Here is a 25,437-nt window from a genome sequence, read left to right as displayed (position 1 = left end):
GAACAAATTTAGAACTAATTTCGAACTAATCCTTATTAAATTTTAAAACTTAGTAATAGTTTTATTTTTAAATATTAATTTTTATAATATTAATTCAATTAAGATATTATAAAAATATATATATAAATAGTTTAATTTAATAATAAAGTATTAATATTAAAAATAACTTATATATTATTAATTTTTATTTATTAATATTAGTTTAATTCAGAATTGATTCAGAATCGATTCTAAATTAATTTAAAGATAGTTTTTTAAAAATGCTAGCTTTAGTTATTTATAATATATAAAATACTTTTTAAAAATTATTATTATATATATATAATTATTTAATATTATAGTTAATATATATTCTTAATTAATTTAGAATCGATTCTGAACTATATCTAGATCACCTACGGAGTGGCACGGGCCACACTCACGTGAAGATGTGGGGCGGTCAGCTAACACCCCCCCCCCCCCCACAGGTCAGTTTACCTGTGTTCACGGTCCAAGAATTCAGAACTCAATGCTTGCTTGGTCTGTGGGTCCTTGTGCGTCCGAAAGGCCAACCGTCTGGGAACATGAGTTTAGCCAAAGTCTAATTTATGGAGAAGAAAACGCTCGTTGGGATTGGAGAAAATGGAGAGACTCTTCAACTCACATTGACTAGGAGCATGGACGTCAATGTCCAACTCGTCAGCCCAAGTCCATACCAGGTTAGGGTCTTTGAGGAACGCCCGGCCCACGAGGACGGCGTCTGCCTGGCCATCCGCCAAGACCTCCGTGGCGTCCTTCCCCGTCGCGATGCCGCCGACGGACCCTACCAGGGTACCGGTGCCCTCAACGGCTTTCCGGATAGCTTCCGCTATGTACGCCTGGTACTTGGGTCCGGGCACGACCTTCATCCTCGCATCTTGCCCGCCGGCGGAAACATCGAGAAAATCTGCCCCCTTGTCCGCGAGGATCTTAGCGAGCTTCTGGGCTTGAGGGATGTCCCACTGGGGAATCGACGGGTCAAATTCTAGATAGTCGGTGCCGGCGAGACGCACCAGAACCGGATAGTCGTCGGGCACGTTGGCGCGTGTCAGTTCCGTCAGCTCGACGAGCAGGCGGGAACGGTTCTCGAAGTTGCCGCCGTACTGGTCGGTCCTCGTGTTGGACGTAGGCGACAGAAAGTTGTTGATCAGGTACCCATGGGCGGCATGGATCTCGATGGTCTGTAGAATAATTCAACAGCTGGAAACAAAAAAGGGACAGTGATTAACTGGGGCCCCCGGCAGTGAAACTTACGTCGTATCCAACTTTGACAGCACGCTTAACGGCATCAACCCATTTCGCTTTCAGAGTCTCAATGTCTTTCAGGGTCATTTCTTTGGGAACGTAGGTGTCATCACTGTAGGCTACGGCAGAGGGTCCATAGACGTCCTTGGGCCATCCCCGACCCTGTAATGAATGTGTGTTAGCTGTGTGCTCGTCACTGTCACACGCGCAAGTGTGTTTGATGCGGGAGCCGAAGCTCTCCAAAGTACGGATACTGGGGTTCAGGATGCCAAGTAGATACCTTTTCGCCTGCCACCGCCTTACGGTCAATCCAAGGTGCAACGGTGCTCGCTTTCCGGCCGGCATGGCCAATCTGGGCACCAATGTGCCCTCCCTGGCTGTGGACAAAGTCAATAACCTCCTTAGCGGCGACTAGCTGCGAGTCATCCCAGATTCCCAGGTCCTCGGGCGAGATGCGGCCCTCGGGCACCACGGCCTGGACCTCCGTCAAAACCAGCCCAGCGCCGCGGACCGCATAGCTCTGGAGATGCGTCTTGTGCCAGGCCGTCATGTGCCCATTGTCGGCAGAGTACTGGCACATGGGCGACACGATGATGCGGTTGTGGAGCGTCATGCCGCGGATCTTGAGCGGCGAGAATAGGGTGCCGCCTGGCTGAGGGTCCCTAGCAGTCCCGGCGGCTGGGTCCTGGATGGGGGTGAAGTACGGAACCTTTCATCCGGGCTAATCAGTACGCGTACGGCACTTTGTGAGCTCGAGACAGTGATCTCGCGGAGGATTTCCCGCGGTGCAGTCACCGTCTCAGTGCTGGCAGCGAGGTATTCCACAGGATGAACGCCTCTCGCTGCGCTGGGGGTAGGGGTCTTACATTTTTGGCTCCCTCGTTGATCAAGCCGGGGTCTGAGACTTGCAATGCGCCGGGAACTGGTGCCTGGTCTGCGGCCAGCGGAGCTTCGACCTTGGTCATTTTGTTGAGTGGAGATGATGTTATATCTGGCTTTGCGATGGGAGTAGGGATTTACGAATATTGTTTTCTCTGTCCGTGTTTATTGTGAACGACAAACAAACCTTGACGGAGATCAAGAAACGTTGAACTTTATATGGAAAATGAAGACTCTATAATAGCTTTGTGACTTCACTGTCGTACATTTCAAAACATCAAGAACAACAAATGTCGGCGAGAGAGGATGAACTGTTGAGCCGCTCGGTGCTGAGGAATTACCGTCATATGCGCCAAAGACAGAAGTCGGTGGTTCGCTGAGAAACCGGCTTAATTCATTGCGTCTGGCGCTGCTTCCGACGCCGATGTGTACTCCGATTCTTGGCCAAGACCATACCGGTTTCGACCGGTGGCTTTGTACTATGCTGATGGCTGCATACGGCGCACGAATTGTGCAAGCAGTATTACAAAGGTAAGAGCGCACTTGTTAGTCAGGGTGCATTACTAACTTACTTACCAAACTTACCAAGTGGGAAAATTAACCTACCTCTGTGGGACAGAAAGACAGGATGACAAAATACAAATGATGACTCAATCCCCAAGCACCAAAGCCTGATACTCTCGCGCCTTCGCTACCTATTTCGCATCAGACGGCGAACTTGGTGCGGGTCGTCTGAGATAATTTTGCCGCTCTGGCACCAGCCGGTTACTGGAAATTTGTCTCAAAACTGTGAGATGCCGTAGTGCCCGTAACTGAGTGGCTGGTTCGTCAGGCCATCGCTGACCAAGGTCTGCATGCCAGAAGGATCCGAACCCCTGCCGACACGCGGTCCAATGTTGCTCACGGTGGTCTCGCCGACTCGCCGACACGGCGGATACCACCCTAGGACACGGCCACAAAGTCCCAAGCGACGTCAATTCAGTCGCCGATCGTGTGGTTAGCGGCTCAATGTCGGTTATTCCATGGTCAGTCCTCCATCGCCTTATTACCCTCCGGCGACAGGTCCGTTCACGTTGATAGGCACTTTATGCCCCTTTCTAGTTGTGGCTGCAGCTGAGCGTCAAGGTTCGGTTAGTTTGGGCTGTAATTTCGAGCGCCTTGCATGATTGCTGTCCAAGACATCCCTACTGTAATCACTCATACCAGATAGTCGGTATTTGTACGGAGTACTACAGTGTACGGATTGTAGAGCACTGACGCCACCAGAGTATTGTCTCTATCCCATCTCAAGTCAGCATCGAATGGAAGTCAGGGACCTCTCAACTCAGTGACAAACGTAGGAGACAAGCACGAATTTTGAGATGATTGTGCGCCGAGAGTAGTCCACAACATGTTTTGTAGATTTGCGGTCTCTCGGGAACATATTTTTCAATGACGAAGATTACCAACACATGTCGTAATGAGCGATGCTGCAATTGATTATTAAACTTACTCTGAGCTGTTTTGTGGATGTTGTGTTTCCCGTCAAGTCCCCAGTCAGAACAGCGATGCACAGGGCTATTGCGCGTTTACAAAGTGTGAATATTGAGCACCTGCAGGGAGATAACAGTGGAGGAACGGCAATATGTGTGACTTCCGTTCAACGTCATGCCTCTGAACAGCCCAACATCACTGTAGTAGGTACACTTTTAGACTGATTTCCGGTATTGAATCGTTCTTCATCTATACTCTACATCCCGGCCACACTCCGTGAGCTGTGTTAGTATTCGAATGCTATTGTAGTTACGAGAAGCAACATGCTCCGAAAGATACAAACTCAAAGTGCCAGCCTGCCTACAGCATAGCCGGGTCGAACCTTTCATACTTATTGACACTCGCACTCTAGACTGGAAAACACAAGCGCTCGTCCCATCTCCATGATCCATCTCAATGCGTCTAGACCAAACCAGATGTTATTGACTCATTCACAAATTCTAGACCTTCGTCTGCAGTTTCGAATCGAATCATTCTCAAGGTTTGCTGCCAGGAATCTCTTCCTTGAGGATATGTGCATTTTTCTAAGGATCCACGACGACAGTTGACTATTTGGAGGTGCAGCTGTAGACGTAGCACCCTCGCTCACCGATTGCAACATCCCCACATAGATGCTGCACCTCTTGTTATCCAAATTCCTCAAGAAACCAATCCGTATTTTCGTTAAAGGTCAACGTGGTGAGATTGTGGCGAAAACGCGGCACTTCGACAACCGTTCACCGCCTCGGACGCTTTGCGTAGACGCCAGAACCTTCAAATTGCATGATGCCTTTATCGGCGACTCTCTCGTGCAAGTGTCAGAAACTGGTTGTCGATAGTCAAACGATATCCTTGCCTCTCTATTGTGAGGGATATGCAAGCCCATCGGCGGCCGCTCGGACAATGTCCGCCCCAGAAGGGATTCAAAAAGACAACGGGCTAGGAGCCGATCAACTCTAATGTAACACTCTCCGAGTTCGACTTGGCAGCGGCGATTTGAGACGAATGTTATCTACACCGATACTGCCGGTGAAGCTGGACGTGCGTATCCGTACCCTACATGTTGGGATAAAATGCTTGGGCGTGAAGTGCCGACCTCGGCACCCGACTGGGGCGTCGGCAGGGGTGCCATCCTCGGTAGAGTGTCCAGCATCAGACAAGGTTGAAAAGGGGTTCAAGTCCGAGAGTTTGATTACTACGGTATGGAACTTTCGGACGCGAGTGCCAGAGCGACCTTCTTTTTGAGAGTGGTTAGTAGCATGTTGAGCATGTTAAAGGGTACGATACCCGTGGACAGATATGGTTAACACTAGGGGCAAGAGGTCTATACGGAAGAACGGATGTGAGAGTGCAAAGCGAATATCAAGGTGGACTCGCGGTGAGTGGGTATTAGAAAACATGTCGCTTTTGGAAACCTGGATCGGAGTCTTACCGGCCAATCCATGATCAAATCCCGACTTTCTTGTCAAGGTACAATTAGGCTACTACCTAAGATAGGCAATCAAGTGTCTCACAAGTGAAATTCAGAGACCCGGCGATTGCAATATTGATCGTCGTGACTTCCGCTTTCGTCAAATTGACTCTTCTCCATTAAGAATTCTACTTGATAATTTGGCCGAATCCGATGAATGCATTGTAGCGATTTGCGTCTGTGAGGTGCGGCCTTGTAAGAGTGTAATGGACCTCAAATGACAGATCGATGTTTGCGTCTCTTCTTGCTTGCTACTTAGCCGGGCTTAATTCGACAGCTAACCCTGCTAGAGTGACATTTCCACCGCCTCACTATCAGAAAAATGAGAAGTATGTAGGGAATTTGGGTATTTCTTGCTTCAAATTTACTTGATCGCTGGAGACTGAATTGCGGGCTGATTGTATGTATGTTACCAAATTAGATGGCGGAGGCAAGGGTCTCTATTCATTGCCCTTTTTGAGTTTGGTTGCCAATCATAGGATGGGACCAATGTCCGGAAAGAGACCAGACACCTGTTTGTGTGTGACATGACATGATAAGAGGATTGGCTATTCGAATATGGTGAGCATGCCAAGAAAACTTACTACATGGGTGATGAGTATGTAGGTATTGGAAGGAGAGACTACGGATCGGCTCCGTGATAAATTGGAGCGGAGTCTAAGGAAGCTTGAACCATTCGATTGATCCCAGTTCGGATAATCCACATTATCATTGCAGCCAGTGGTTGAACTTCGTATGCACCCGTTTCCGACAGTCTTTGGTTGCTTTCTCGGGGTTGAACGGATACGCAGTGTGGGTCTCGGTTCGGGAGAAACACGGCGGCGCGGTAAAAACGCCGGCGGAAATTCAGCGGGGGTTTAGCGGAGATTCCAATGCAGTTTGGTACTTCTTTGCGGTACTAGAACTGAGGTCAAAAAGAACATCTCAGGAACTGCAAACCCGTTCATACTAAATGTACAGCCGCATTGCCGGAGCAGGGTCCCGGGAAAGTCATTCTGTACATACACGAAGCGCGAAAGTTCACGCCAGAAAATGGCTTCAGTTTTCCACATACAAGAATGATAGTCGAGACAGAGACTTTAAAGCAACTTAAAGCCTTTCGAGTTTGCACGTCGTATCCACGGATATCATCGCTGTACTGCTTATGCTGCTCCCGAAGTTGGATGGCAGCGCAAAGCAGAGAGATGTCTGGAAAGGCAACAATTAGCGCCACTGTCATCGCCTGTCTCGTTAGATTGATCACACAGATGATAAGGAAAACTCAGAGCATTCTAATCAAGGGGCCGTGCATACCAGACTGTAAACCTAAGTATAGTTTGTAGTCCCAACGCCTAAGGGCTGATACTATCAAGGCATCTTCAGCTTCAAGTATCCCTCAGTGTCATGTTTCTCGCCGGGCTCCTGGCGCTCATCTCCTGCTTCCCCTACAAGCTCTTTCAAACCCCTCACTGCTCTTTCTCCGAGGGCTAATAAGCTGCCCATGCCGAGCATTTCCAAAACACTAACTTCAAATCCAAATACCCCTTTCCACCACCCGCGCATTTCTACCGCCACCAAGCTATCGAGTCCAGCATCTTGAAGCGACATGCTCACGTCAATCTCTTCTTCGTTATCAACCGGCTTCAAGAGTAAGTGGAACAACTGTACCGCAATCTGTCTTGCAATAAACTTCGAGGCTTCCGACGAAGCCAAGATGGATATGTCAGCAGTTGCGGATTTCAAGAATGCAGAGAGAGCACCTTGATCCGAAGAACTGCTGGCTGCAGCTTTCTGACTGTTTTCCAAGTTGAAGTAGTATCCCATTCGTCGATCTTCTCTCCATGGGACTCTGTTCGCCGGGTCACTCAAAGATGTGAGACTGCGATGGCCGATCACGACCTGAGCGTTGTTGACAAAGAAAGACGCTCTTGGGCAATGAGCACTGGGTTCGGGGACCCTGAGAATCAATGCCAGGGCGTCCAGCAGTTGAGGTATTTTGATGCCGTAAATACCTTGTCCCATCAGTCTCTCCATCAATATAGGGTTGTCAGCCAGATATCCCGAGTCCATCATAGCGCCAACGTCAACGACACCGGCCTTCAGGCCCAAACTCTGCCGGTACTGAACGAAAGCGTCAAGAAACGTGTTGGCTCCAGCATAGTTGGCCTGTCCTCTCTGCCCATAAGTACCGGAGATGGAGCTGAAGAGCAAAAAGAAATTCAATTCCAGGCCTGCGTTGATACAGGCGTGATGGAGGTTCCACGTCCCCTTGACCTTTGGGTCTGCTGCTGCTGTCCACTCGTCATGGCTCATATTGGCAAAGCTTTGGTCTCGCAGGACCATCGACATGTTGATCACGCCGCGGACTGGACGCGATGCCGCTTTGATGGCTTGTTCGACATCCGCTAGCGAGCTGATGTTTCCTCGAACGGTGATGGCTGAGCATCCCTGGGCTTCGAGCTCGGCGACAAACCTTTGGTCCTCTGCTGTCTCTCCGCCTTGTCGGGACAAAAACACCAGATGCCTTGCACCATGCTCGATCATCCAGTTAGAGACTGAACGCCCAAGACCGCCCAATCCGCCAACAAGGAGGTAGCTGGAGTCGCGATCAAATGAGGGCTGGCCGCTTGAAGCAGGCCCGACTGCTTGAGTATTCTTCATTGACTCCATCGTGACCACAATTTTGCCGATGTGCTGGCCCTTTTGCATGTACCTGAAGCACTCTTCCACCATGTCGGCGCCGAAAGCCTTTGTTGGCGTGATCGGGCCAATGTGCCCCTGCTCATAGTACTCGACGATTCGTCTCAATAATCTATGTAGTGATCTGTCAGTAAAGTCAATGCATCCCACGAACTACAGGCATTCATACCTGTTTCCTTCTTTGGGCTTGATTTCGATCAGATGTCCAAGATCAACCCCGTGATAACTCCGGTTAAGCTCGAAAACATTTAGTGCGAGCTTGCCATTCCCGATGAAGTCACGTTTCCCAATCTCGATCATCTTACCGAATTCCGCAACGCAGTTCCATGAGGCATGTAACAGCTCTCCGCTGAGAGAGTTGAGCACAATATCCACACCCCGACCGCCAGTCAAGTCCTTGATGCCCACAAGGAAAGAATCGTTCCGAGAATTGAGGATTCGGTCTCTGGGAATTCCATATGTCGACTCAAGGTATTGCACCTTTTCATCACTCCCGACGGTGCAGTAGATTTCTGCACCCACCATCTTGCAGATCTGGATTGCCGCAAGGCCGACACCTCCACAAGCAGAGTGAATCAAGATGGAATCTCCCTCAGTGAGACGACCAATGTCAAGTAGGCCGTGAATAACAGTCGAAAATACGCATGGCATGGTAGCAGCATCTTGGAATGCCAACGAGTCTGGAATCTTGACGCATAACTTCTCCGAGATTGTGATGCCAGTGGAGAAGCAGCCGCCGCCAAAGACACAGACTTTGTCGCCGGGGACAAGAGTCGTAACGTCGGGTCCAGTCTCGCGGACTATTCCAGCGGCTTCTAGACCGAGACTGCTCATGGTTGAGTCGACGATGCCCATGGCTATGAGAACGTCCTACAAACTGTCAGCAATCAATTCCATGTAGTATTACTTTGAAGCGTAAGAATATCATGCTTACCTTGAAGTTCATGCCGACGGCTTTGGCTTCAATAAGCACATGATCACCCCCCAATGGCTGTTTTGCCTTTGGTAACCAGTCAAGCGTGTTTAGACGACCATATCTACCGATGCGTAGATCATGAATCAAGTCGACAGGATCTGAAAGACACGCTTGCAATTCATCCTTGATATTGATGGGATATAATCTGGGAATGTGTACGGTCCCGTCCAATATGCTGTACTCGTACTCCGACGAGCTTCGTGTCCCATAGCGAGCTCTCTGGAACTTGTCTATAACCTGCGAGATAGCGCTGAGCGAAGACGGGTTGATCTTCTCGACCTCACAAGTTGCAAAGTCTAAGCTCAGTTCATTCCTAATAGATCGTGCAGCGCCGATAGTCTGCCCCCATCGTGGGTCGAAGCACTTGAGTTGAGAAGAGCCGGTAAGCCAAAGGATTCTAGCCTGTTGATTCGAAGCCTGTGTGACTAGTCCACGGAACTTATTGAATGCCTCCGGGCTGATACCATCGAAGAATGGCGTCTCAAGATCAAGCACCGAGATGAAGTCGTGTGGTTCAGATGGAAGACCCTCCGAGATGTCGTGTAGAGTCACACTCGGCGAGCCTTTTCCCGTCAGAACGTCTCGCAGGGTTTTTCCGAAGCCCAAAGAAGTTAAGTCATGCAATATCGTGACACCTCTGGGAGTAGTGGCGGCTGGCATAGGCCTGGCTATCATGAAAGCAAGCAAGTTGTTCGGACGGTCGGAGTCATAGGCAACGTCCTCGAGGCCATCGAACCCAGCATTCCTGAGTTCTACTTCCCAACGCTCCGGCGAAACATGTGGCTGGTCTGGTCTCTGGTCCTTAACTCCAAGCCACCAGCCTGGAAGAACACCCATGACGAAATTGAGCGGTAAGGCATCGTATGACAACTCCTCCATGTATAGCCTCCCTTGGGGCTGCAGAAGTTTGCGGACGTTGACTAGAGTCTCCCTCAGACTTGGAGTAGCATGAAGAACGTTGGCCGCAACCACCAAGTCATAAGTCCCAGGCTCAATACCTTGCTCGGTTGGGTCTTTGGATATGTCAAGCACCTTGAAAGACATGTTCGAAGAGGAACTAAATCTTTCTTTCGCAGCCGAGAAGAACCCGGCAGAAATGTCGGTATATGTGTATTCGGAATACAGCGGTGCGCCTGTCGGTCCTCTCAGCCAGTCAAGAACTTTGCTTGTAGTTCCACCCGTCCCAGCGCCAACTTCTAAGATTCTGAGATTTGGCTTTGAGTGGCCAAGTGCTCGGAAGAATGGTCCCCTGTTTGTGATGTTCAAGGAGTCGTAGACAGAGGTCAAGATATTGTTCGGCAACAAAACCTCGAGAGGCTCGGTTTCGCCTCTGAAAATCGGACCAATGTGTTCCAGAACGACACGCATCGCAACATCGAGAGGACCAAAAAGACCCAAATCAATGCCATTACTGTTTAGATCTCGAACATCTGGTAGTACTGGTTGCTGTTGCATCCAAGCGTGGAATCTTGATAGATGCGGCTGCACACTCACCACACCCTCTAATCGTCTCAAGGCCTCCTTGATATAAGACAGCGTGAGATCTCGGGTACGGCTGAAGGTTTTCTGTTGAGAATGAGGCTCAATCAGGTCCGAGATCTTGAGGAAATTGATATCCGCCTGCCAGAAAATCCTTGCTCCTGCATGAGGATCGATATCTTCTTCCGCTACGTCGTTTTCAAGCGGACTTAGTTTTACTCCCTTGAGTGAGAGGGCCATTCCTTCTTCAGAATCAAGGCCAAATCCCCTTCCAAAAAGCAATCCTCGTGGGGTCTGAGTTGCCTCGACCTCCATCCGTACCTCAGAATCACAATCGTAAAGATCAAGGGCTTCGATGAATGTCGGGACGTTCATGATGTTGAGTTTATGGCCAATGCCCTTCATTGCAGCAACGCTGAATAATTGGAGAAAGAAGTCTACTTTCGTTGGGTGAATTGCGTAGTGGGAGTCGTTTTGAATGGTATGTGTTGCTGTACCAGCAGACACATTCTCTGTCGGAGAGCAAGTGACGTCCGACAAGCCTTGAAAGCAAGGGCCGTAGTTGGCGCCGACATTGCGAAGAGCTTGGTACCATCTGCCAGAATTAACATCGCGCGAAAGGTCCCGAAGAGGTCTCTTCAAGGCTTGAGCCTTGTCTTCAAGAGCTTTGACTTGCCCGCTGCAATGCTTCATCCAAGTGGAGCCATTGAAGGAGGTAACTGTGAAATCCCACCAAGGACTATCGAGGCTGTCTGTAAGCTTCTCTTTCCGGAGGCTCGTAATGACTTCTGTTGCTTTGTTCGCACTCAAGACCATTGCCATGTCAATGACAATGTTGCGCATGGAGTAGCCGGCGAAGCTTTCCGTGCTGAGTTGCCTTGCAGCTTCCCCAGCCATACCAATGTAGCCTGCGCATGGAAAGATGACGTTGCCCTTGATGTTGTGGTCGGAAATCCATGGTACATGGTCCAAGGACAACATGTTGCGAAACACCGGCTCATTGAGACTGCTTTCCGGGACCCTTATGCCGAGAATCTCGTGTTTTGGAAACCTTCGGTACCGCCATTCATCGGAAATGCGACTTGAAAAGAGCAACGAGTGATCATGATGCCATGGATATGAGGGCATGTCTGCTACCACATTGGCAGTTTGTTCGGGATTGGTGAGAAGGTTGAAGTCAATTTCCATGCCGAGTTGCCAGAGTTGTCCAAGAGCTGCCAAGAAAGACTCTGTCGCGTTTTTTGCCCTCACGAGACAGGATGCGTAGGATAAGTTCATGGAGGATTGCGCAAGAATCTGCCGTAAAGGACCGGCCAAGGCGGAGTGTGGCCCAACTTCGAGAAACACTAGGTGATTGCTACTATGAGTCTTGTGAGCTTCAATCAACTCAGTTACAGCTGCGTTGAAAAGCACCGGAGATTCAAGGTTTGACCTCCAGTAGTGCGCATCAGCCACCCAACCCGTAAGCAGGAGACTGCCCGTCACTGAAGAGAACATTGCAGGAGAAGATGTGGCCGTAGACTTTGAGGCGTCAATATGAGGAGATGTCAAAGTGAGGTATCGATCTCCCACTTCCTGCATATGGTGAGAATGGTATGCGGTGTCGACCTTGAGTAGACGAGCGAGGGCCTCGGGCTTTGCCGCCCGAATCTGTGTGAGAACTGCCTCAACGAGATGACTATCGCCAGAAATTGTAACACTTGAAGGCGAGTTCTCGCAAGCGATCCCGACGCCTGGTCGCAGGAACGGAGTTACATCAATTCGACCCATGCCTACTGCAGCCATGGCACCCGACTTGGTGACTTCTGATGAGACGACTCCGCGGTAGTATGCCGCTGCAATCGCCTCGTTCGATGTCAGCTTCCCGCAAGCATAAGCAGCAGCCATCTCTCCAGAAGAGTGGCCGATGACAGCAAACGGTTTAATGCTCGCTGTGGCTCGGAGGGTATCTACTAGGGCAATCTGTACAGCAGTGCAAAGCGGCTGAGAGATACAGGCTTCGTGCAGACGACTCGACTCTTTTGGCTTGTGAAGCTCATCCATCAAAGTCCATGACGGCCCATCCGGAAGCAGACTCAAGACTTTGTCCATATGCCGAATCGATTGTGCGAATACTCGGTTGCTCAACATTAGCTCTAGCGCCATGCCTGGCCACTGAGCTCCTTGACCAGTGAATACAAGAGCGAGATCCGCAGGTGTGCTGGGTGACTTCGCAAATGTCGACGTACTGAGCTCGACCCCGTTTCCCATGATTGAAAATGCCCGGTACGGTAGGTGACTGCGGCGGGTGGCGAGGGTGTACGCTATATCGTTGAGAGAATCCGGATGTTCGGCGATATACTTTTGATTGTTGACAACTTGTCGTCTCAATGAATCGGCCGTGTTGGCAGAGTATGCCATGAACTGTGCCTGGTCCCAAATGCTTGACATTGAGTTTGGAACAGATGGGCGTCCAAAGCGACCAAGAAAGCTCGCCGCAGACTCGATCACGACGTGTGCATTGGCACCTCCGATTCCAAAAGAGTTGACAGATACTCGCTCAATTCTGTCTTCAGGCCAGGGTATTGGCTCAGTTGGAACTGTGAGATTCTTCTCCTCGAACGGAATCTTCGGATTAGGATGATCAAACTTGATATTAGGGGGAATAGTCCTGTGCTCTAAGGCCATGATGGACTTGATGAGCGATGTGATGCCGGAAGCGCCCTCTGAGTGACCAATGTTGGGCTTACAAGAACCGATGTGAACTCCAGAGTCACCAAACACCTTTGCAATGGCTCTCGTTTCGATGGGATCGCCCGCGGGAGTACCGGTGCCATGACACTCCACGAATCCTGTCAGGGCAATATCCGATGCACTAATCGCTGCCATGCTATAGGCACGACGGATCATCGCTTCGTGACTTTCGAAACTCGGGATTGTCAAGCTCGGTGTTTTGCCGTCTGCGTTGGATGATGTTCCCCGAATAACGGCACGAATCGGATTGGCGTCTCGAATGGCATCGCTCAGTCGTTTGACATAGACAACATTGACAGCTTCTCCTCGGGCATAGCCGTCGGCAGCTGCATCAAAAGTCCGGCATGAGCCGTTCGGCGAGAGAACTCCTTGCTCAGACATGCTAACGTATAGCCCAGGTGCCAAGATGAGATTGGATCCTGCAACGATTGCGGCATTGCACTGACCGTGCTGGATAGACATGCAGGCCTCGTGAAGCCCAATGAGGGCGGAGGAACAGCCGGTTCTGATGGTCATACTTGGTCCTTTGAGGTCGTACTCATAGGAAAGCCGATTAGACAGCATGAAGTCTCCGTAGCCGGTAATCTTGTACTGGCCAACAACTTCGCTATCCTTGGTCAAAGTCTCGAGCCAGTCTTCACCAAAGCACCCAACAAAAGTCCCAATCGTCTTGCCGCGATAATTAACTTCACCGGCACTTTCCAGGCACTCTCTAGTCAGCTCGAGGAGTAGCCTTTGCTGAGGATCAGCTCTCTCAACCTCGTTTTTGGGCATTCGGAAAAACGTAGTATCAAGCGCCCCAAGATCGACGGAGTCATCTAGGAAGTATCCATGCTGGGTCTTGATGTGACCAGGTTTTCCGGTATCAGAGTAGTAGCTGGATGCATTGAACCTGGATTTAGGAATCTGGCATCGGGCATCTTTCTTTTTCACTAGGAATTGCCAGAACTCTTCAGGAGTTGCGATGCCACCAGGTAGTCTCAACGCCATGCCGCAAATCGCAATGGGCTCCATAGCAGTTGGCCGAGCATCCGCTGACCCCAATTGCCCATTTGGCTGCAAGAAAATCGCGTATTAAAGTTGATGTTTCAGATTCATTAGGGGGAGAGACCTACAGGCGTTTCTGCAATTGATTCCATGAATGGCGCCATGGTATAATCATCAACGACTGCCCAGAGTTGTGGCTATGTCTTGTTTCGCAACCAAACGTGTAAATTGGGTAACGAAAGTTAGATCTGATGAGCCTATCTGATGAAGATGAGCACTTTAGGCGGGCAAGAACAAGCTTTAGTAACTTCTCATTCTGACTGTCATACCAGCAAAAGTAAGTAGTGACATACTTTTGCCATTATAGGCAATTGTGGGCTTGGCGTCAGCAACCTTGGTCAAAGGCGATCTTGGCAAGGTTGTTTGATTCCTAAACGTAGATGATACTGTCTGAAAGAGGTAAAAAACTGTGGATGAATACGCGTCTGGACTCAAGTCATTCTGGTGTGCAGTAGATCGTGGGTCGACTATCGAAAGCCGCATATCCGCCTCGGGTGAACTAATGGCGCTGATACGTCCAAAGTCCACAAACATCCGAATTCAGACTTTCGGAGGTAGGGCTGGGCCGTGAAATATTGGACGAAAGATCCAACGTCAGCAAAGGCTCCTCCCGACCAGCCTGCACCAAAGTTCCTATTTTCCGCCCCTTACTGGTACCAAGACTGTTTGCTTATCATGCCGAGCCGTCGTAGATGCAATCTGAGTAATGATAATGTCTTTCATTTCTGTGAAGTGGAGCGGCGGGGCAAGATTCAAGAGAATTAGGTTCTTAGGGCATCTCGTATCGCATTTTGATATCAGTGATGCCAAATCATTGGCATCTTTTACATCTCTGAAGTCGATATGGACTGTGTCGCGATAAACTCTGGAGAATTCAGTGACTAATCAGAGAGAGCCTGGGGTACATGCAAAGTAATGAATTCAATCTATCCGTAAGGGACTTTGGTCGATAAGAACATGCTGGTTATTGTTGAAGGATTCAGATGGCAAACTATCGACAAGCACCTGTTCAATCACAGCTAATGCCTCCGGACCCCGTGTTCCCTTTCCGGCAAACGTTAGTTCCGCACCGCCGCAGAACCCCGGCAGTGTCCGGCTTGAGAGTGCGACTTTTGTTACTTTTGTGGCGGTGCCAGTTCCAACATCTAAGCTGGCTGGATTCTGCGCCGGTAGCAATCTTCAGATCCTGAATGTGGGCGTTCTGGTCCGTTTTAGGCATGCCGCATACCTAAATACCGACTGGAGGGGTTAGGGGCATGGAAAGGAACATCTCGGCAAGAGAAACTCGGTCTTCGGACCTAGAACATATGAGGTACAAAGTCAGCTCGATGCTAGTACCTGAGCCTTAGATCAAATGGGGGCCATGCGCACCTGATCAGGAAGCATGTGGCATGATAAATATCCCTAGCTGGCATTCCCAACGGCTCGCCTGCAGCCAAAGCCCTCTAAACGAATGAAAATCGCCAAGTAATGACGTGGCTTGATTGCCTCGAATCAGTGCACCCGTATCCTTGATGATGATGTGTTGGCAGCCCCGATTTCCCAGAAACGTAAAGACCAGAGCGCTGAAGCACTCGTCAATATGGAAATGCATCCCCATCATGATGATTAGTCGAGTTTCAGGATTTAAAAGTATTCACCGAAACACTCCCGTCAAGAAGGAGGATACGTGCAATCAAACAGGTTTTTATAAGCCCGACTTTGCGTTCCGTTACTATCCCTCTCCAACCCAGTTACTATTAATAGGTATATAACACAGGGAAGAAGCTTACAGAGGCTAAGTATTATTAAGGTCTAAAAAATAAATTACTAAAATCTACCCTTCCCTCGAGGTATATTATTAGCGCTTTATATATACTTAAACTACTTTTTTATTACTTAGTCCCCCTTTTTATATTCCCTAAGCTATCCCTTAATTAATAAGGCTTAATTAATAAAGCTTAATAAGGTACTCCCTCCCTTAGGCTTCGTTTTAAAGCTTATTTACGGTTTATATATATTATATTAATCCCTTATTTAAGAACTTTTTAAATATATAATACGAGGGTAAGTATAAGTAGCGCCCGTTAGCCTAAATATAAACCCCTTATTTTAAATAATAACTTTATAATTCTATACTTAGGTTACTTTTATTTATAAGCCGTCCTTATAACTACTAGTATTTAGGTAATTATCGCCCTATTTTTATTTATTAATATTAACCCCTTTTTAAGCTATTATAATTCCGAAAAATTTTTTTTTTATAGTTATCTTTTTTATATATAGTTTTTTATTTTTATTAATATTTATACTACTCCCTCGTTATATAAATATTATAACTTACGAATATTTTTTAAATCCTTATTTTCGTATACTTCCCGTATTTAAGTAAGTCTTTTTTAGAATTATTTTATAATCGTTATTAACTCGTTTTAGTATAAATATAGTTCTTAATTATAATATTATTATTATTAATAGCGGAACGGTTATTAATATTATAAGTACGCTTAGTAATAATAATAATAGCGGTCTATTTAAGAAGTTTAATATCCCTTTTACTTACCCTAACTTTATATATATATTACTACTTATATACTACTTATACTAACTATTATAAACTCTTATTAAAAAAAAAAAAAAGTAAATATTAAAAAGATCGGGGTTAGCTAGGTACGCTTACTCCCCTACCCCGCTTACGTTATATATAAAGTACTTAATTTAAAAACCGAGTATTATAATTAGCTAAGTTAGTAATTTATAGTTCTTAGTTCGCTCTTTTATTTAATACTTTTTTAGGATTTAATATACGTTATATAAAGTATATTATATAGAACTATTTTTATAAAAATATAGTAAGCACTTAGTATTATTATTACTCTATTACTTTTTTTAAATATTATATTAATAGTATTTTAAGTCCCTAAGTCCGTAGAATCTATAGTACGAACTTTTTAAAGTATCGTACTTACTTCGAATAACGACGTTTATAATTTAGAAGTTTATTATTTTATTATCGCTTTATTATTATTATTATTCGGGTTATTAATATTATTTTATAGCTCTAATAGACTTACTAAATTATTATTAATAATATATAGAGGGCGCTTAAGCGCGCTAATAAAAAGGCCCGCTCAACCCCCGTTATTAATAATAATAATAATAAAGCGGCTATAAGCTCCTCTTATACTACGTTTTTATTTTATAATAATACTATAATTACGCTACTTCGTATTATTTATAATAAGGTGCGCTATTTAAATAATATTTTAATTAGTATATAGTTACCTTACTTATACTCTATATTTATAACTAATTATTTATAAATTTATTAATAGTAGGGAGATTATTTTTTTATAACGACCTTAAGGATAATAACTAAGGCGGCCTTTCTATATATAAGGGCAATCTTTCTATAAATAAGGGCGGTCCTCTCGCGTATTATAAAAATTAAAAAAACGGTTTATAGTTAATACGTTTATATTACTTAGTTATAATTATATAGCCCCTTTTTTATTATTATTAATAGCTAGTTCGCTATATTATTAAGCTTATTAAGAGCTAGGGCGCGCTATTCAATTAAAACTTATTTTTTATATATATTAATTAACGCTATGTTTTTAATATACTTAGCTAGTTTTTACGTATCTTTATTATTATTATATCCTTTTTACTAAATTAAGTATTATCGCTTTCTTTTTAGCCCTCTATATTATATAATATTTTCTATTTTATAAAATAGCTCCCCGTTTATATCCCTAATAAATAAGGGCTTTTAAGGGGCTTTTTTATAATATTAATATAGCTTAAGTAGGGATATATAGAATATATTATATATTTTATACTATATTAATATATTTAGTTAGTAAGCAACCCCCGCTATTTTAACTATTAATTTAATTTTAAATAAGCTTAAATACTTATTAACTAATTTCTAACTAGGACGCTACTTCTTAATATTCTTTTTTAATAATAGTACTTAGTTACTTATTTTATATAATATATTTATCCTAGCTTTATTAGCTTATTACTTATATATTTTACGTATTTTTTATATAAGGGGTTATAGAGCTTCTTAATTAGCTTATAATTAGGCTATATACTCTTTAACTAAGATATTTCATATAATATTTTAAGTCCTTATTAAAATTAATATAGGGTACGTAAATAAGAACCTAAATAGGGCCTTAATAAGCGCTTTATAAATTACTAAGTACTAAGTATTATTATATATAAACTTAGCTAAGTAAAGACGCTATACTTAATTTAATTAGTCCTAAGTATAAAAATAATAAAAGTACTACTCTAAGTATTAATTTTACTATTTTATTTACTTATCTATTTATAAGTAGAACGTAGTATTAAAATACTTTTTTATTATTAAGAAATAATAAAAATAAGTTTAAAACTTATTTATAAATAACGACCCCCTATTAGAGACGATCTTTTTAAGTATTCTAAACTTAATAAAGATTTTTATAAATAAGAGGTTTATAAATCCCTAAGCTATAAGGGTCGTTTTTATAATAATATAAATATTATATTTTATAAATCGGTTTATTATAATAAGTACTATATCGTAAGGGCGCTTCTTAATTAATATAATTAATATAAGTAAGCCTATAATAAAGTTTAATAATATTTCTTATTATAGCCTAACTAGGGTAAATAAGGGGTATAATAAGCTATATAGCTTATAATAATAAGGCTTTATTTATTAGTATATTATATAAGTATTAATATAACTTTTTATATCCTTACTTATTCTATTTTAATAATAGTAGCGTTTTAGTAGTACTATTATTCGCTTTATATTATAATATTTTATTATAAGTATATTATAATATATTTTAATAATTTCCCTCTTTAGTCCTTTATATAGTAATATATAAGCGCGGCTACCGTAATATAATAACCCTCTTAAATTATATACTTAGCTCTATTATTATCTCTTTTTAATTAAGTAAGGCTATCGGTTTTTTTTAGTTCATTACCTATTTTTTATAAAAGCGTCCTTTTATTAAGCAGCCCGTAGTTAATTTATTATTAATAACCCCTCTTTATTAAATATTATTTTAAATACTTTTATTATATTAGAGTTTTATAAAATAAGTAGCTTACGATTTATAGTTTTAATAATAAGCTTAAATAGCTTTTTAAGTACTATATTATAATTTTAATATTTTAAGTTTATAGCCCCGTTATACCTCTCGAAGTGCTCTTTAGAGTTCCCTCGAGCTAGAGTTCTTAACTTTTTTTACTTATTTCTCTATATTATTATTAGTTCTGTTTTTAAATACTTATTATCCTTTTTACTTAGGAGCTGCTCTTATAGCTCGTTCTCGTATATTTTATTATTACGATTCTAAGGGGCTTTTGTAAGTTTTTAGTATTATAAAAGTCTTTTCTTATTTTTAATAATAGCTCTTTTATTCTATTATTATTATTATTTTTATTATAATTAGGTCTTTATAATAGTTTATTTACTAGGTTTTTTATACTTAGCTTAAACTTAATTTTAATATTAAACACTATAAATTTATTTAGTTAATATAACTATTTTTTATTTAGCTTCTTTTTTATATTTAAGAACTATAAGTTAAAATAATTTATAAATACTACGACCTAATCTTAATTATAAGCGAGGTAGTATTATTAGTTCTTTAGTACGTTTATAATAATTAGTAGCTTTACGTTTTTTATATTATAATAGCTCTCCGTATCTATTAATTTCTTTAATTTATAAGTAATTAAGTACTAATTATTTTTAAATAATTATATAATTACTAAGCTAATAACTCGAGCCGAAGCGTTTATTTATAATTATATAAGTAGAGTAGGGTCGAAATATCGTAATATTAGCGCGTTAATAAATACTATTAATAGCTTTTTAAATAACTTTATAGTAGGTATTAATAGCTTTACTTATCTTAGTTTTACTTTTTTTAATAAGTTTATTAGAAGTACTGTTATTTTAGCGTAGTTACTAATAAATTTATAATAAAACCTTATAAATTTAAAGAACGTTTATATATTTTTAACGCTCTTTAAAAATAGCTAATTTGTTATAGCTTTAGTACGCGCGGGTTTATTTTTATATTTTTATTAAATACGATATATTTTAAAAATCCTATACGCAATATATAGAACTTATATTTATTACTATTTAAATATAGGTTTTATTACCGTAGTTTTTATAATACGCTCCGTACGTACTTTTTATATATTATATAGTTATTATTATATATTAAGATATTATTTAGGGGAATTAATAGGGACGCATAACGAATTAATACGGACGTATAGCTCTTAGGGACGTATAATATTCTCTATTTTTAATTAGTTTAAAAAAACAGTACCTCCCTATAAAGGTAATAAGGGTAACTATACTAATATAGCTATTCTTACTATCCCCTTTAACCTAAGCTCTAATTTAAGATTTTTAAAAATAAAAATACTACTATAACCCCCGTACTCGTTTAGAACTACTATATTACTTATTTAAGATTTATAAATCTTAAATAAGTTAATAATCTAAGCTTTTATAAATTTTAAATAAGTAAGGCTTTTTCGTACTATATACTTAAGATATATAAAGAGTAAATTATAATAACGTCCGCCTAACTACCTTTTTTAACGTAGTTATAATAATTTATTATTATTATAAACTACTTCTTATTAGCTCCGTTTCTTTTAAATACTAAGCTATATCGGCCGTTTACTTATATAATTCCCCGTTATCCTCCCCTTACTAAGAATACTAAACTAGCTCCTTATTTATTACTAAGATAAGCTTAATATTTAGCTTTAATTTAATTAACTTATCTTTTTTATAAGCCTAGTTAGCGTCGACTTATCTTTATTCTTAAGTAAGCGGCCTTATTTCCTATTATTAACGCCTTAGTTATTATAAGTAGTACGGGCTTAACTAACTAATTAGCCTTTTTTAAATAAGGCTAGTTATAATAAAATAGGCTATACTATGTTTTTTAGCTTATTATAAAAGGATATAATAATCTTAAAGTTAAAGATCTAGCGGTATAAATCTAAAAAAGACGTTTTTTAAAAATATTACTAAGAGTATACTTCTTATTTACTAAAAGTAGCTAAATTTAATATTTTAAAATAGATCTTATAGTAGTATAGGATACTTAGCTTAATTAAAATAGTATAGTTTAAACTATAAAATCCGAGGGGGTCTAAGAATAGCCTCTTATTAAATAGTATTACTTTTTTTATAAGCCGGCTTTATGTCCTAATTAAAGTAAGATATTTTAAAAAAAGTATTATTTAAAGTTTGCTTAAGTATTTAAAGCGAGTACTTATATACTCCCGGCCTATAAGTACCTCGTCCTTTATATAAACTTAGTAAAAGCGTAACTCTTAATCGCTAATTATATCTTATATAACGTTAATAAGCCGATATAGGTAACTAAGACTATTTAAGAAATAACCCTTAATATTATTATTACTTAACTTAGTACTAAAGGTAACGCGAGTACTAAAGTTTTAGTATTTTTAAATAAAGTAACGGGCTTATTATACTCTTAAAAATAAGTATATTACGTAGAAATACTAGAAGATTAGGTATTAGTTATTAAACTCTTTATAAAGCTTAATCTAGGCTTTTTTAAAAGTATACTTAGTCTTAGTAAAAATAATAAGCTTTTATATTATAAAGACCCTATAATATATATAAGGGGGGGGCTTATTAATAAGTATATTAATATAGGCCTTATCCTTATTACTTAGTATAGCTATTACTTATATTAATAACTAATATCCCTTATTATTAGACCTATTATTATTATTATTATAACTACGGTCCTTAACCTATTTCTACTTAGCCCTAAGCATAACGTTAGAGTTAATATAATAAATATAGAGTTATTACTAAACGTCTAGGAACTACTCCTTTAGTATAGCCTTTATTTATTTATTGTAATTTATAATAATAATAATAGGGTAACGGACTAAGTATTAGTTTATAAATTAGCGGATACTTACTAAAAAAAACTAGAAACCCTCTAGTTTCTTATTATTAATAAGGCCGAACGCAGCGTTATAAATAGATCTAAAGTAAATTTACTTAGTAATTTAGAAAAGAGGGAGCTTAAAGCGATTAGTATTATAAGTATTATCGAAGCTAATTACCTTAGGGAATCGCTTTTATATTTAAAAATAATAAAAAAAGGTTTAAATAAGGCTAATAAAGTAGTTTAGCTCGTTATTTACCTATTTTACTATATATAAGATATCTCGCTCGTTAAATAGCTTAATTAATACTATAGTTAGTAAGTATTTAGCTAGTTTTTTTTAGTTTATATAAGCCCTAGCGTTATAAATATCTCGCTAAGTAAATAAGGACTTTAAGAACTACTCTTAGATAATAATACGTACGTTACGTACCCGAATCCTAACCCGTTAGCTTATAGTTTTAATAATATCCTTAACTAACTAAGTAAGCTTATAATAAGAAGGGTATATAAATATTTTAAAACTAGGCCTATAGTTATATTAGCTATATTAGGGATTTTTATATTATTATAATAATTACTATCCCTCGACCTTAGCTTTAATAATTAACTTCTATTTATAGCTATATTTTCGGGATCTTTATTATTTTAAACTTATATTACGGCTAGGCTTAGGATATTTATATCGGTCGTATTAGAATATATACTAAATATTCTTCTTATTTTACTTATACCCGTAATATTTTATAATATTAAAGCTATTAGCCTTAATAAAAGTATTAACTTAATCGAAGAGAGTATTTACTATTAGCTCTAGGCCGCTAAGAATTAGTAAGTTTAGGGTTTTATTTAAGGGAGGGAAAGAGGATTTATTATTTTAAATATAATAAGAAGCTATGGTTTAAAAAGATAATAAACTTAAAAAAGGGTTTTATTATAAAAATAAATAAAATACTAAGTTCGTTTAAGAACCCCACGTTTCTTACTATAAACGGCTTTATTTATATTATTAAATAAGGCTAGTTATTAACCTTTTATTAGTCTTAATAACTCGCATAATAAACTAAAGAATATTATTAAACTATTTTATAATAAGCTAAGTAGGTTATTAAGATTTATTAGAGGAAAAAAAGGGACTAGGCTTTAATAATATTTAGGGGAGGGTAGTATACTAAGTAATCTATATCCTCTTTAAAAAATAGTACGTAAAATAGAATATAAGCTATTTAAACTCTTTATTAAAAGGGGGAGGACTACGTATTAATAAGAATCGGGGAATAATAAAAAGCTAGAGAGTATTAATTTTATTAAGGAATTTTTAATTAAAATAAAAGGTTAGTTCTATTTTAATATATTAGTACGGATAGTAAAATAGTAGTTACGTTTTTTATAATAGCTTAGGTAAAATATCGTTTATTAAGTTATTATATATATAGGGATCGTTAACTTTATAAAACTAGCTAATACTAATATAGCTTCTATTTAAAATAAGAAACGATAGTATATTATTATTATTAGAGCGTTAGCGTTTTATAAAATAGTTTTAATTATTTAAGCTATTAAATTAAGCTTAGTAATATAGGCTCGGTATATAAGCTATTAAAAGAGCTATTTTATAATATATAAACTAGTATAGTTTTAAAAAAAAGAGGATATAAGACGCGTCGAGTCGATAATAGCTTCGTAATAAAGCTCCCTTAAGGTATAATTATATAAAAAAGATTATAAAAAGGGATAAGTACTTTAAGAAAAAGTAATAGAATCTAAGTATATTAATAATAAATTTTTAAACTAATTAGAGGTAGAGAATGTTATACGTCCCTAAGAGCTATACGTCCGTATTAATTCGTTATGCGTTCTTATTAATTCTCTTATTTAGGTATATAATATAAACGGTATTAACTAAGCTATTTAGAACGTTATTAATATACGCTTAGAAAGTCGTAAGTGCGTTAGTTAGCCCAAAAGGTATAATTAAGTACTCGAACTACCCATATTTAATATAAAAAGCCGTTTTTTATTTATTACCCTTAGTTATATATATACGGTAATACGTATTCTTAAGGTTTAGTTTAGTAAAAATAGAGGTATTAAATAGTCTATTTAGTATTTTTTTAATTAGTAGTAGCGGCGTTTTATTTTTTTATATAATTTTATTAATTACTCTATAGTTAATATAAAGTCGTAGCTCTCTTTTTTTTTTAAATATAAAACAAATAAGTACTCTAGCCGGGTTTATAGAGGGGTATATTTAGCCCCTAGCCTCTATTTTTATTAAATAATTACGTAAGATCTTAAGCTTATAATTTAATAATAAATAGATAGGTCCCTAGGGGATAGGCACCGCGTCGTTTAGTTTAATATAGTAGTTATATAGTACTTTATTTAGTAATAAAATAGCCTTTTTTTTCAAAAATAAGTTATTAAAGTCTTAGTAAGGTAGTTTTTAATTCTTAGCTATACTCGTTAGTATTATATTATTATTTATAACTAAGTTAATTATAATATGCGCGAGTATTACTAAAACTAAGTTATTTAGTAGCCCCTTTTTTAGGGTATCTAAGTAAATATATTATTTATAAATTAGATACTACTACTTTTTTTATTTTTAACTAATTAGCAAGTTAATATCCTCTAGCTAAGAAAAACTAAGGATAAGTATAAGTATTATAATATTAGCTATTATAAAGCGATATAGCTATATCTCCGTTACGTAGTTATTATTAATAATTTAAAGCCGTAAGTAATAGCTTCTTAGCGTCTCTATTTATTTACCCTTAACGTTTATTAATTATAATAATAAGTAAATTCGTAAATTAGTATTAAAATTATTAAATAACTTAATACTAACTACGTTCCCTTTTACTTTTAAATTAATAAGGGCGCTTAGCTTTTTTTATATATAGTTTAAGTATATATAGGTCGGGATATTTAAGTACTACCTTAATTAATTATTAATTACTCTTTTTATTAAAATAGTATTTAAGCTCGTTATTAGTTTACGCTACTTAGTTAGAGCGAGGTCTAATTAATAACTAGTAGCCTTATACCTTTTTTAATTATATTTGCGGTATATAATGCTTAGGTAACTATTAATAAAGTGCCTAGTTTTATTATAATTATAATATTACTAATACTACTCTCGTAATTATAAATAATCCTTTATAATATAACTAGTCTTTTTATAATTATAATACGTAGTATTTTTATTAAATAAGTTACGGCGTGTTCTTTACGTATTTAATTTATTAACGCCCCAGTATTTTCTTATTAGCTCGTTTAAGTTTAAATTAGAATATTACCTAGGGGACGTTTATAAGCTCCTTATTAATAGCGAGGATTATTTAATACGTTTTATTAATAATATTAACTATAAGCGAGTTTATAAAAGTTTTATTTATAATATTATTACGAGGCGTAGTTCGGGCTATAGTTTATTTATTAAT

The 25,437-nt window shown here is 39.6% G+C and overlaps 2 protein-coding genes across 2 annotated transcripts; both read right to left on the bottom strand.

Moving 5' to 3' along the window:
- Positions 1 to 498: 498 nt before the first annotated feature.
- CLUP02_17959 (NADH:flavin oxidoreductase/NADH oxidase) lies at positions 499 to 2,596 on the bottom strand (the record flags this gene model as incomplete). The annotated part of the gene is made up of 6 exons (XM_049296863.1): positions 499 to 555; positions 696 to 1,199; positions 1,273 to 1,425; positions 1,544 to 1,972; positions 2,130 to 2,254; positions 2,575 to 2,596. 6 exons carry the CDS (start codon positions 2,594 to 2,596, stop codon positions 499 to 501), a joined length of 1,290 nt encoding a protein of 429 aa, XP_049138087.1.
- A 3,876-nt stretch (positions 2,597 to 6,472) lies between these two features.
- Positions 6,473 to 14,143, bottom strand: CLUP02_17958 (KR domain-containing protein; the record flags this gene model as incomplete). Its single annotated transcript, XM_049296862.1, has 4 exons — positions 6,473 to 7,916; positions 7,974 to 8,674; positions 8,739 to 14,048; positions 14,108 to 14,143. 4 exons carry the CDS (start codon positions 14,141 to 14,143, stop codon positions 6,473 to 6,475), a joined length of 7,491 nt encoding a protein of 2,496 aa, XP_049138086.1.
- Between the last annotated feature and the right edge of the window lie 11,294 nt (positions 14,144 to 25,437).

Source organism: Colletotrichum lupini, chromosome 10 (assembly GCF_023278565.1).
Source record: "Colletotrichum lupini chromosome 10, complete sequence".
In the NCBI taxonomy this organism is placed as follows: domain Eukaryota; kingdom Fungi; phylum Ascomycota; class Sordariomycetes; order Glomerellales; family Glomerellaceae; genus Colletotrichum; species Colletotrichum lupini.
This window is presented reverse-complemented; position numbering and strand designations above follow the sequence as displayed.